Consider the following 13,649-nt stretch of genomic DNA (forward strand, 5'->3'; position numbering starts at 1 on the left):
GAAATAACCTTAGTGTGTGTGCTAATGTAAGATGACCCCCCCTTTTTGTTGGCATTCCTGAGTGGGGGGGCTAGTCTTGCATTTGGATAAATACAGTTCTATAAGTTTGCAGGAGTCCACTGGGGTTAACAGCATCTTACTTTGACTTTTAATGTGTTTGTGCCAAAAGGTGATGGGACACAGTTTTGAAACCCATAAAAAGACTTCATTTTATGAAACAGAATTGGGGTTTGTGGTATGCAAAACCTGAAGACTTTGCAGACAGAAAGTAGACTGGAGCAGGAAGGAAATGTGTAGCTTAGCTCTGCTATGGCAAATTTTTAGAAAAGGTTGTGCGTGTTTGCTTTTTCTAGCTTGCTTCAGAATAGAAAGGGTCAAATATCTTATCGTGGAGATCAGAACTATGAGTTGCAAGGAAAATGGGGTGGGGCTTCCTAACCATCTGTTTACCTGTGTAACAATGGGGAAATTGTAGGGGAGACATGGTGGAGATGATTGAGGATTCTCCTCATTTTGATACAGACCCCCTCTGTAGTGATTCTTGGCCTATTTTGCCTTTTCACAGTCAGGCTCCCTTCAGTTTCAAATCCTTGTGTTTGTGTGTGGGGTGTCATTTGCAGCAGACCATTGGGGCACAGAAGCAGTCATGTGCCTTCTCAATACTCCCTCAGATGAATGCTTCGCTATCTGCATTCTTGTGGTTGGACCTGCATGCTCCAACCACAACATCTAGTTATACACTATAGATCTAAATGTATTACTGCTATTTTCTCTTAATAATCTTCTTTATGTTGTAGGAATCAAGGGACGTATTAAACTGTGTCCAGTTTTATCCTGATAAAAGCTTTACATTGATAGTAAGTTGTCCAGATTTTAGTATTTATAATTCTAAATACTAAAGTTCATTCATTTGCAGATTTGTGGCTGAATCCTGCTTGGAGTTGTGTGTATCTTTTAGACTTCTGATGTTGAACTTAATTTTTATGAGGCCCTTATCTGACACAAATGTAACTCAGTTGGGCCACAGGTATAATAAATGATCAAAGGACACTATTTAAGTCATAGTTGGTTTTACTGAAGTCAGCCTCTTGTATGAAGCATAGAGTAGGAATTTAGCAATCTATTATTTTGAGGCTTGTCATGGACAAGATGAATTTGGTTTTTTAATTCATTAACTGAATAATTATAATGTGGCCTTCTAGTGTGATGTGTAATTATTTCTGTGGTATATTTTGTTGAAGAATGATATTGTAAAATAGAGAAGTCTGCATTTGAGTTAATGTGGTCTCAGTAGTCCCTACTGGATCAATTGCCTAAATGCTCTGCTACCCTAAAGTGTAATGCATATTTACTACTGCTAAGCAGGGCTTTTTTCCTAGAAAAAGAGGTGCCGGATCTGTCAAGAGGGAAATGAGGGTGCCCCTCATGAACTGTTAAACATATTTTGAGAATTTTGTTTCTACTAAGGTTCCAGAACTCTGTTCCACCACGTTCTCCCAGAAAAAAAGCCCTGCTGCTAAGTAACACACAACAGCATTGTTTCTTTGTTTTTCTGTAGCTTGAAGTACCTTTGGAGATCTCCCTGACTGACACAGGGTTAAAGTGAGTGGTAAATTTTATTTGTTTTTTATTTACTTATCCTATTTATACCCCACCTTTTCCCCCAGTGGGGACCCAAGCTGGCTTACATAAATTCTTCTCACCTCCATTTTATTGTCACAACCCTGTGAGATAGGCTAGGCTCAGAGTGTGTGACTGGGTCAAGGTAATCCAGCAAGCTTCCATGGCAGAGTTGGGTTTCAAATCTGGTTCTCTCAGTTCCTAGTTCAACACTGTAACCACCACACCCTGCTGGCTCTCATTGAAGGAACAAGTTTTCTAGTTGCATTCACACTTAATGATGCAAAATTGGATGCATCAATGTATCTACTTCGTCTTTGCTACATGTCCCCTTCCTAGCTTCAATTCAATAGCAAAATGTTCTTACCTAATGAGTAATTATTGTTATGGGTGTTTAAAAAGCTAGACATGATCTATCATGTCCTCTTTTTCTCTTTAAGGAATCTGAGAGTGGAGATAAATATTCCTTTAAGCAATTGCTATTTTTCATAGTTTGACTGTGGGCATGAGAAATTCCCACATCATTTTTTCTAGGTGTCTTTTCAGAGAGAGAGCTGCATTCACAGGGCAATGGAATTCTCTGTTGCATCTAACACTCCAATATTATTCTGATGTTTACTCCATGAAACTCCTCTCCCTTGAGATGTCAGTGCCCTACTCTTCTACTATGTGGTTACGCTCTTCCTTTCCAGTGTTTGACACAGTTCTAAATTTTGTTGGGTAATGGATCCGCATCCAATTTTTGCCTTGTAATTGAGTGATGCATGTATTGTATTTAGAATGGCCATTAAATGACGAATGGCGGGAGTTGGAATCAGATTATGGTTTCTATCAACGTGCCTTGTCAGGAGGAGCTACTGGTACATTATAAAACTTTGACAAGATTAATAGCAAAGAACTATACAAAGCTTAATCAAGGCAAAATATAGTGATTGAAGATTGTGTCGCACTATCCCAGTTCTGATGTAGAAAATAAGCTACTTTTTTATTCAGAAATATTTGAAAGGAGTTGTTAATTGTTCCATGCTTCTCCAAATACAACCTCATAATTCCTGCTTTGAATTTATAATTCACTCTTCTTTACTTCAAGTTCATTTTCACAGAGGTATCACTGTTCTGGGTAAAGAAGTAACTGTGGTTTTTCTGTTTAGACTTGTGAATTTGGAATGTGGCTATTATCAAGGCCAAGAGACAGAATCTCAACCTTTGAATCTACAGGTTTTTACAAATGAAAAAGGTAATTAATGTTTAAGATTAATGTGTGTTCCATTTAATTATGCACCCAGATTACCAGGAACCTTTTTGCAGCTTAACTTTCTCTGTTTGCACCACCACACAGTGGATATCCCTTAGCTATTGTGCTTTAGGTACTTAGGTCCAGTTATCAGAGTACAAAACACGCATGCATGCCATTATGAATAGTGTTTTAAATTTCTGCTTTTCTACACTGAAGTATGTTTGGGGGAAGGCAAGGCACAATCTTCTTTCTTACTAAGAGGGCAGCTATTTTAATAAACATTCCATATTATAACTCAAGCGACTCATAGATTAGGTACTTGGCTGCTTATAGCTACATTTTAAAGTATTGTAAGAAGCAGTTCTGAAACTTCAAAGTGGTGCTATATGCGTCTTAATTCAAATACACATTAGTAATGAAAGCAAAATATGTTTTAGTGGTAGCTGTTCTAACTTGTAGCACCTTAATTATTAACACTTAACAGCTGTTTTATTTAATTTTAACCTAATTTATAACTGTAATTTAATTGTATTTTAATCTGTCTTATTGTATTGATTGTATTTTATTGGAATCATGGTTGTTCCATGTCTGTGAGCTGCCCTGAGCCTGCCTTTGGGGGGGGGGCGGGATACAAAAATAAATTTATTATTATTATTATTACCTTGACACAAACTTCTAAAACAAATTTCTCTCATTTTGTGGCATGGAGAAAGTAGACAAATTTTGTTCCTTCCTTCCTTCCTTCCTTCCTTCCTTCCTTCCTTCCTTCCTTCCTTCCTTCCTTCCTTCCTTCCTTCCTTCCTTCCTTCCTTCCTTCCTTCCTTCCTTCCTTCCTTCCTTCCTTCCTTCCTTCCTTCCTTCCTTCCTTCCTTCCTTCCTTCCTTCCTTCCTCCCTCCCTCCCTCCCTCCCTCCCTCCCCTTGCCACATGACTTGAAATAGAAAAACAATTATTTGCATTAATTCTGCTGGCCTGAATTTTTCTCTCTTGGCGGAGCACTGTTTTTTAAGTTGATAATTTTTATGGCCCACAAATGATGTTATAAATATCCATATGGTCCTTGGCAGAAAGAAGGTTCCCCACCCCTGCTTTAGGTACAATTATATAACACATATATAACTTGATTCATGTTATTCATAATCTATTTCACCCCAGTGATGACTCCTCAGTATAACAGAGCATTGGTAGCCAACAACATTCCTAATATTTTTACCTCTCAAAAGCAATCAGCTTACTATTTTTATTACGGGAATGATTCTTTGTGTAGCTGCAGATGTTGAGGGATTTGCACTGGCAACAGAGCATCTCAGTGTTTTCCTTGCCTCTGATCTCTTTTTAAAACATTGAAGGAAATCAGTTTATCTACTATTACATAGAAAGAGTGAGTGTGCTTTCTTCTGCATCAGGGACAGGAAGGGGAAAGTAACCTTCACTCTTGTATTCCACAATTTGATGGTTGTAATTTCTTGTCCAGTTAATATAACAGCTCTTATTTTATCCGTTAGGATGCATGTGCATATGTCATTGTATCGCTCCTGTGAATCCTGGGGAAGTGACTTACTCTGTGTTCTTTTTACATAAAGGTACAGTTAATGTAGCTCATCTAGCTATAGCTATATATAGTTTGAAAGCATCCTGCTGCTATAGATGTGTATGTATATATAGAACTTTACGTATTCCCATTGTCTTTCTCCTCAAGTCTCCTTTTCTTGATTGACATCTCTATACCATTAGCCATGTGTGGCCCCCATCTGCAGATAGGTAAATTCACAGATTGGGGTAACACAGAAGTCAAACAGATTTTTCTTCAAACTTGGAGGACTCAAATCAAACACAAAGATTTTTTAAAAACTTAAAATAAAACATGATTAAAACATTAATTAAAGCACTCGTTGGACTTAAAGGTGCTTTCTTTGTATCTCTCCCATGGGATCCAGGGAACTGGGCAAAGGAAGCTCTGGCTGTTTCCTTTCTTCCCCAGGGGACCAGGAGGGAGAGGAGCCTCAGCCAATAGAAGGAAGAGAGGCTTGGCTCAGTAGCTCTGCTGTGTGATTGAGAGAGTCTGGCAAAGCAAGCTATTCCTCCCCAAAGAAGGAGCCTCAGCCAATGTAGAAAACAGAGGTTTTGCTCTGTAGCTCCTGTGTGACTGAGCAAGCTTGGCAAAGTTAGCTGTGATAAAGAAGGAAGCAGGAGAGAGGAAAAAGGAAGCAGATGACAGCCAGTTGCTTGGAGGCCTGATAAGAGCTCCCGGGGGGCCTGATTTGGCCTCGGGTTGCGTGTTTGACTGCCCTGTTGTATTGGGTCATTGAGTTTGTCTTAATAGGTATTATGTGATTTATTGGATTATGCCAGTCTTACTTTTTCAGAGGTGTGTGTGTTTGATATTGGGTCAAAGTTAGCCACCTTCCTGTGCAGTAGGCCTGGTATACCTGAGCTTTGTCTGGGGCTTTGTTGCCAGGCTCTGGCCAGGACTGTGTGATATAAATGAGAACAGGTTTAAGTTCAAGATCAGTACATAACCTGCCTACCAATTTTTGTCCTGTGTTTTCAGAAATTGTGCTTAAAGCTGGATGTGTGTCTTCTCTGTCTCATTAGGTTATAGTAAAACATATACTGTTACTTTGGAAAGAATGGATTCTTTGCAAGTGAAAGATCTGTTGTTTTTGAATCTTGGTAAGCTGAGAATCAAAGTTTATCCTTCTCCTCTTGCTGCTTTGCTATTATGAATTACAAACCCAAGTACTAAAGGCAGTTCTCCTTCTCTCAGAAGGAATGGGCATGTTTAACTTTCTGTGTCACATGGGTCTGCTGTGGCTTTAAAATGATTTGAGTTGCTAAATAAGCAGCCTTCTCTGACCATTATTTGGTGGGAATAATGAGCTAATTACATGCTGCTGGAGACAGCGTAAATGCACTGGCTGTTTCCTATGTCATAGCCTATGAGATTATTATTGTCTTGTTTCTGGGAGGTGCAGACACAGCTCTTTTAACTCAGCTCACTGTACCAAGAAAAAGAGTCATGAAGCTGGTTGCACTTTATATGAGTGTTTTTTTTTTAAAAAAAAAAACATATATTTTTAAAAAAAACCCAGATTGTCCATCTGTGGAATATTTCCAATAGCCCTGCTATTTCATGCTTAACTCATCTGTCAAATCAGCTTGAATTCTGAGGATAAGTAATGCTTAAAGCTTGACCATTCTTTGGTTTTGTTTTAAACTCCACAGATTATTATGTGGCTGCCTTCTTGCCTGGACACTTTCTGCATCTGGTCAACACTCAGTATCCTGACATGACGTGCTGCAGCTTCTTTCTGAAAGGTACGGTGAGACTTTCTTAACAGTCACTTTGGCAGCATCTGTTTGTTTAGAGAATTGTTCACGAACCCTCCCTGTGCCTGGAGAGAATACAAAGAGTAAGCTGAAAAAATCCTCCCTTAAATATTTCTCTATCCCCTTTTTCCATCTGCCATTCTCCAGGGTAGAAGCAAAGAAGCCTTTATTCTTTATTTTAAGAGATTTCATAATGCTGGTTGAATTGGTAAAGGTCTGAATAAACACAGAGTGAACAGAATTTAGTTTTGATCTACCACTTTTTTGGGGGTGGGGGGGGGCTCAAAGTCTTGGTGTGGTACCTCTGCTGGAAAGAACAGGAGCCTGGGAAATCTCTTATCCTGACATATTTGGAACAGTTCTTTAAAATCAGAATGAGTCCAGATATAAATCCTGATCAATACCTGTCATGTTTTTATTGTAACCTTTGCTCTAAAGAACTTGGAGTGGTGTACATGTTCTCCCATCCTTTTTTATGCTTACAGCAGTCCTGTGCCTTATACATGCACTCTGTGTCATCCCCGGTGAAGGACTGGACAACAGGAGGCACTCGGTTGCACTTTCATTCTTACGCCAAAGCTAAATTCTATGATTGGCATTTAGGCTTGTAGAAGTCAGTTGCTGGATAGGAAGTTGGGAAGGAGGAGGAAGGACCTGAGGTGGAAGAACAGATTAGGGAGAAAGGGTTAGTGTTCCGCATGGTCTAATACACTTATCCTCTTAGAGATGTGAAGGCTTTCGGAAAAAATAAACAGGGGAAAAAATGGAATCCAATTCTGCCCCCCCCCCCCTGGAATTTTACCTTCAGTTTTTCTAATGAAAAAAAAATTGGGAGGTTTTAGGGAACACTTGGGGAAAGCCCTCTTGTGGTTTTTTCCCCTTTTCCTTTTGGAATTAGTGAAATGTTAAGGCAAGGTTTATTTAAAATGCAAAGTATGACAACTTTGATGTAAACCAGTCTATATCATTAGCAATGGTAATTCCTATGTACAGTGTAGGCATATATAGCATATATCTTAAGAATGCATATTGTTTAAATGCAAACAATCCTGGCAAAACTTAATATGCAGAAATGAGAGCAAGTTTTAATCACGGAGATGAAGTTTAATAGTCACTCTAGCCTCTTGCTCCTGTTCAGTTCTTCATTGGGGTTCACTTGAATGGATCAATTTTTGAATGAGGACATTGGAGCTAAAGTAGAAGCTTATTGGGCCCACTGGATTGGGCTCCATTGTACCAAGTTTGTGATCATCTAAAAAACTATTGGGAAGTCCTTCTTTAAGGACTGAGAGTTTGCTGAGGTTTGGGTGGAAACATATTCATTGTGTGGGATTGATCCACCTTCTGAGGGATTCAAAATTCCTGGGGAAGCATGGACAGCAGAGGGTTTACTTGGGGCCATCTCTGTGCTAACTACAATTAGAGGACAAATAGGGAGAATGGGGGCAAAAGTGCTGTCCTTTATACCAAGAGCCTGTTTTTCAGCTGCTCCAGGCTGTAAGTGATGGACTTTTGCTCATTAGCTGGGAGACCTTTGAACAAGAATCACTGAGATTTCTGCTAGGTGAGATGTATGTACTCTGTCTTGGACTCCATGTTAGTGGGGAGGGGGGTGTCCTTCTAGGAATGAGCACAGACCTTAAAAAGGCAGTTCAGTTCAGGGTGGCCCATGAACCAAACTCCAGACCAAACAGGGTTCGGAGTGGCCCATGAACTTCTCCTTTCTTCTGTCTGTGGCTTGCTGTGGCTGGGAGAAAGGGGGCAGGGCCCACATTGTTTCTGGCTGTCAGTTCACTGACAGTTAGAATGGTTTCTCAGTGGAACAGGCTTCCTCCAGAGGTGGAAGGTTTTAAACAGAGGCTAGATGACCATCTGACAGCAATGCTGATTCTGTGAATTAGGCAGATCATGAGAAGGAGGGTAGGAAGGGTTGCATCAGGGCTTAGTTCTTGTGGCCCCTTCTTACACACCCAGGGAAATGCTGATTACCACTTTAGGACCAGTCAGCAGTTTTTCTCGAGGCCATATTGGCAAGGGGTCTTGGAGGTTTTTGCCACCGTCTGGGCATGGAGCAGGGGTCACTGGGGATGAATGTGTGTGGAGGAGGTATTTGTGAATTTCTTGTGTCGTGTTGGGGGTTGACCTAGATGACCCTGAAGGTCCCTTCTAACTCTGTGATTCTAGGAGAAAGGGGGGAGATCACACAAGAAAGGACTTCCTTTCCCCCTTTCTCTTGTCCATGGCTTGTTGCAGCTGGGAGAAAGGGTGTGGGGATTGTCCAGGAGTAGCAGACTCACTGAACTGTTAGGATTAAATTACTGTGAGTGATTTAACCCTTCAGTTTTGCTTCCCTTTCCTTTGAAGGGAGGGCAGCAAAGTCAAAGGGTTAAATGGCTGCTAGCTGGCCATTTAAACTGCTGGGGCAAGGAGAAAGGGGAGGAGATTGCCTGGGACAGGACTTTCTTTCCCTCTTTCTTCCAGCCATGCCTTGCCACAGCTGGGGAAAAGGGGGTATAGGGATTGCCTGGGAAGGGTTAAATGGCTGGTAGCCATTTAAACCTTACAGCTCTGCGGCAGACCAGATGAGCTGTTGGGTTTAAATGGCTGGCAGCCATTTTGCTCCCCCACCCTTAAAAGTCCGCTGTGGAGTTGTTAGATTTAAATGACTGGCAGCCATTTAACCCTTTGGTTTTGCTTACCCTCTTCAAAGCGGGGGTGAGCAAAGCTGAAGGGTTAAATGGCTGCTATCTGGCCATTTAAACATCGTAGCTGATCAGTGGACCCTGTACTTCTCCACTGTTAGGTCTAAATGGCTGGCCCTGAACAGCTGAACCTAATGAACCAAAAGTCAGGTAAAAACTTGGAGAGGGTGCCTTCTCTGTATATCAGTTCCCAAGCTCTGAACTAGCCCAAGTTTGTGATGAATTTTGGCTTGTGAGCCAGTTCGTGCCCATCCCTAGTCATCCCAGCTAATTGGATCGCTATCTGGAACTCTGAGTCACTTTTCCTGCCATTGGTCTCGATGTCAATTCTGAGGCATAATGTCCCTGGGCTAAAGAGGGGGAAGTGTAAAGACTCTGGATGGAAAGAGTCCATTAGTATTCAGGGATTTTTTTCTGTCTTATAGTCAGAGATGGAATATTTAAGCAACCAAGCATTAACAATAATCTGGCTGCCCTATGGGGGCAGTTAAAATTCTCAACTAAATTCAGATTATTTTTGGTATTCAACAGAGCTCTCAGATACTGTGCTACACAAAATTTAGAATTCTTGGGGAGGAGTTTTATCATCCATTATGATATTCAAACAGATCTGATGGTGCTGAAGGACTAATTGGTACAAGCTGTTGACTCTACTGGTGGCTGAGGGTTTAGGGGAGTCATGCCTGTGGTGGGACCAAGTTAAGAGCATCAGTGGCAGAGCACTGTTGTTGCTAGTTTCCAGCATTACACCAATTAGGTAATCCAGTTTTGAAAGCGTTAAGTTCATCTGGTCAAAAATAATTCCCGCTGCTGCACTTGTCAGAAAGAGAGGTCTGCTATTACATCAACCACCTCCTTTCCCTCAAAGCTGCCCTGAGCCCGCTTCGGTGGGGTAGGGTGGGATATAAATAGAATGAAATAAATAAATAATAAACAAAACAAATTCTTGCATCAAGGCAGACTGACCCACTCCCTGACCCATCACTCCCTGTGATGTTAACAGAAGGTGTCTCAGTTTGGGGAGCCAGTACGGAAAACTGGTTAGAGGTGGGCACATTAAACACCAAGGAATTAGTACATGCAAAGTACTTATGCACATATGCAAACGAAGAGGGAACTAGCAGACAAACCAGGTATCCAGGAGTTAGACATGGGCAACTGCAATTGAGAAACCCGTGTGCTGAGACAGCTGCTTTTGTAAGTGCCACCCCGTCCCCGAAAGAGACGATTTAACTGCCAAGTGCAACAGATAGACTAGAAAAGTTCTCTGAGAGAGAAAGACCAAATTGCTGTTACTCAAAGAGATTCTGCTGGATTGACTCCAGCCAGCTGGACCAAAATTTTGACCTTGCTCCAGTCCTTCCAGCACTCCTCAGGTAGGTAGGTCATGGAGTAGGTCAAGGACAGGCGACTCAGCACATTTTTCTGCAGGCATGCTATGACAAAATACTGTCTTAGGGGGTCACTGGCTGCTGGTACAGTATCTTAGATCAGGACTAACAGTTCCCAGAGTGCATTGTCCAGGTGGAAAATGGGAAGATGTAAAAGTAAACAGAAACGGGGAAGAAGCAGGGAAGTCCAAGGTGACTGGCAGGACCTTAAAGCTTTTAATTGGCTGAACTTGTTCAGGCTCACAGTGAAGGTAACCAGCTCAAGGAGTGGCAGCAGGCACAGACCCTGTTTGGAAGCTCAGGATAAATACCTCACCGACTCAGTCCAGAGGATTCTAGGCAATGACCTTAGAAGCACTTTTGGGGGGCAGGTTAAGTGCAGAATGAGGGCTTCAGCAAAGTGGGTGCTCAATCCAGCAAAAACTCAGTACGTGAGCAGTGCTGCCTCAGCAGCCGCAACTCCCAGGTGCAGAGGGCAGATGGCAGAAGGAGGTGCCGCAATTGCAGGACCTTCCCATAGGGATTCAACAGGGAGCAAGAATAGGTAATCTGTTCACCTGCATTCTCACATAGCACACATTCTGGAAAATGATGTTTTTCAATCTATGCAGTAAAAAACCCTGAGGAGGGATGGCTCAGATATACTGGAGCTCTTTGAGGAAATTGTTCACCAGTTTAGAGCCTTCACCTCTAAATGATAGAACTCTAGAATCCAAAACCCATTTTTCTGCAGGCTGGTTTGATCAGTAGTGTAGAGCAGCTAAAAAAGAGCTTGTTTGTTGCAGATATCAGGCACACAGTAATGAAAATGGAGTCAGCTCTACTGTCCTTATAGCTCTTACGTCAGCATATAAGAAGCTCCTAAAGCAAAAGAAGCTATAATGGCAGAAATTGGGCCAAGCCATCATGGAGAGGGCAGAATCCAAGTTTTGGGATCTTGTCGCTATGAGCCTGGGTAAAACTTCCACCCTGGTGGAGGCATGCACATTTCATTCAGATCTTTGGGATCCCTTCCACTCCTCCTAATAGGGTTTCTTGTACAAGCTCCCTCTATTGGTCTATCAATCTTGCTTCATTGGTCTCCTGTATCAGCTTCTGAGATTTAAAGTTTATCTCCTCCTCTTCTTCTGGCAAGGCCCTGGGGACGACCTGATCCCCCAGAACTATTCACATTCTTCTCTGACTGGTGGGCCTCAATTTTGGCCAAGCTGTTTACCCAGATCAACACAACAGGGGTTCTCCCTTAGGATGGAGATGCAGCATTATGGTCCCATTGTATAAAAATGGAGATAAACGGGTTCTCCGTAATTACCACCCAGTTAGCCTGTTGGATTATAGTCTGCAAAATGGACAACAAATATCTTTTAGGTAAGTTGGAGGAGTGAGAAGCCTCCAACTAAGTCATCTGACCAGAGCAAGTAGACTTCAGAAAAGGGCAAAGCACAATTGATCATTACTTGATCTTATACCATTTCATCCTAAAATGCATGAGGGGGGGGGGGGTGGCTTATCAAACACCTGTTTACGGCTTTTGTGGGCCTTAAAGTTGCTTTTGACACAGTGGATAGGGACTGGTTTTGATTGAAGCTGGCTTACAAACCTCAATAAAATGTTTTATCTGCAAGAGGTTTTGCTGTGAGAATTCCATAGCAATCTAACCACTACAATAAGAGAGGGAAGTCTGGATCACTAACTGAGGAGAACCCAGTCCTCAGAGTGGTAAAATGCAGGGGGGGCGGGTGTTCTAGCTCCCCTGCTCTTTAACCTATACCTCAATGATACTGTGGTGAGACTGACAGGTGCAGAGCATAGTCCACCTTCACTTGGCCAATAGAAGGTGTCTATTCTTCTGTATGCTGAAAAGATAATTCTGTTGTCTCTCACACGAGTTGGCCTAATGAGGATGGACACATTTAGCAACTCCTACAAAGAACAATCTCTTTGTATTAATCACTCTAAGATTAAGGTGATGGTTTTTAGAAAGAAGCACTGTAAATTCAGGTGGCATGCAGACATCCCAATAGATCAGTGCTACAGTTTTAAATACCTTGGGGTAACATTTTCTGAAAATGTCTCCTGGAATGCTCATCTGGTGATAAGTAAGTCCTCAGTGGCAAAATTATCTGGGGCTGTCCTTAAGTTGCATCTCTCAAAAGACGGCTTCTTGAAAGACCCCACCTTGAAATTTTTCCAGAGTAAAGTAATTATCCAGCTCCTGTATGGAGTTGTGATCTGGGGTTGGGATGACAACACAGTATCTAGCCTGGAGAGAACACAAAATTCCTTACTAAAGAGATTTGATCCTGCTTCAGGGTATTCCAATTGACCTGCTGTGAGCTGAATCTGGTTTGCCTTCCATTAGGGCCCATGCCCATGCTGCCCTAATCAATTACTAGTTTAAGTTTTAAGTTTAAGTTTATTTCAATTTACTGTATTTTTTGGACCATGGGACGCGCCTTCCTCCTGGGGGGCGATCCGCTGCCTCCGCCTCCGATCCCGGTGCTTCCCCCGCGCCTGCCTGGCTCCAGCTTCTTCCAGCAAGCGCTGGGATCGCTCCACGCTGCCCCCACTGCTTCGCGAGCGCCGGCTGCGGAGAGGGCAGTGTGCTTCCTCCGTGCCTGGCTCCAGCTCTGACGCTTACAGCAAGCGCCGGGATCGTTCCCTCCGCCCTCTGATCCCGGCGCTTGCTTTAAGCATCAGAGCTGGAGCCAGGCAGACAGGCACGGAGGAAGCACCCGCCCCCTCCGCAAACCCAGCGCTTCGCGAGCGCCGGCTGTGGAGGTGGCAGCATGCTTCCTCCATGCCTGTCTGCCTGGCTTTAGCTCTGATGCTTACAGCAAGTGCCAGGATCGCTCCCTCCGCCCTCCCATCCCAGCGCTTGCTTTAAGCATCAGAGCTGAAGCCAGGCAGACAGGCATGGAGGAAGCACGCTGCCCCCTCCACAGCCGGCGTTCGTGAAGCGCTGGGTTTGCGGAGGGGGCGGGTGCTTCCTCCGTGCCTGCCTGGCTTCAGCTCTGATGCTTAAAGCAAGCGATGGGATCAGAGGGCGGAGGGAGCGATCCTGGCGCTTGTTGTAAGCGTCAGAGCTGGAGCCAGGCAGGCGTGGGGGAAACGCCGAGATCAAAGGCGGAGGTAATGGATCGCCCCCCCCCGGAGGAAGGTACGCTCCATAAGACGCACACACTTTTTCCTCCACTTTTTTTTTGGGGGGGGGGGGAGTGCATCTTATGGTCCAAAAAATATGGTATATCCTGCCCTTCCCACCGAAGTGGCTCAGGGCGGCTCACAACATATAAAATCTAACATAGAATTTAAAATTTAAAATACATCAATTACAACAGTTAAAAAAGTAAAATAATAAAACATTTAA

General features: G+C 42.9%; 1 protein-coding gene across 1 annotated transcript in view; it reads left to right on the forward strand.

The window, feature by feature from the left end:
* GSAP (gamma-secretase activating protein) overlaps window positions 1-13,649 on the forward strand; it is a 113,486-nt gene that overhangs the window by 24,357 nt on the left and 75,480 nt on the right. The window contains 6 exon segments of the mRNA XM_060246070.1: window positions 798-857; window positions 1,559-1,602; window positions 2,772-2,857; window positions 4,362-4,439; window positions 5,452-5,529; window positions 6,082-6,174. Of these exon segments, the coding sequence (XP_060102053.1) occupies window positions 798-857; window positions 1,559-1,602; window positions 2,772-2,857; window positions 4,362-4,439; window positions 5,452-5,529; window positions 6,082-6,174 (439 nt within the window).

This window comes from Heteronotia binoei, chromosome 8 (assembly GCF_032191835.1).
Source record: "Heteronotia binoei isolate CCM8104 ecotype False Entrance Well chromosome 8, APGP_CSIRO_Hbin_v1, whole genome shotgun sequence".
Classification (NCBI taxonomy): Eukaryota; Metazoa; Chordata; class Lepidosauria; order Squamata; family Gekkonidae; genus Heteronotia; species Heteronotia binoei.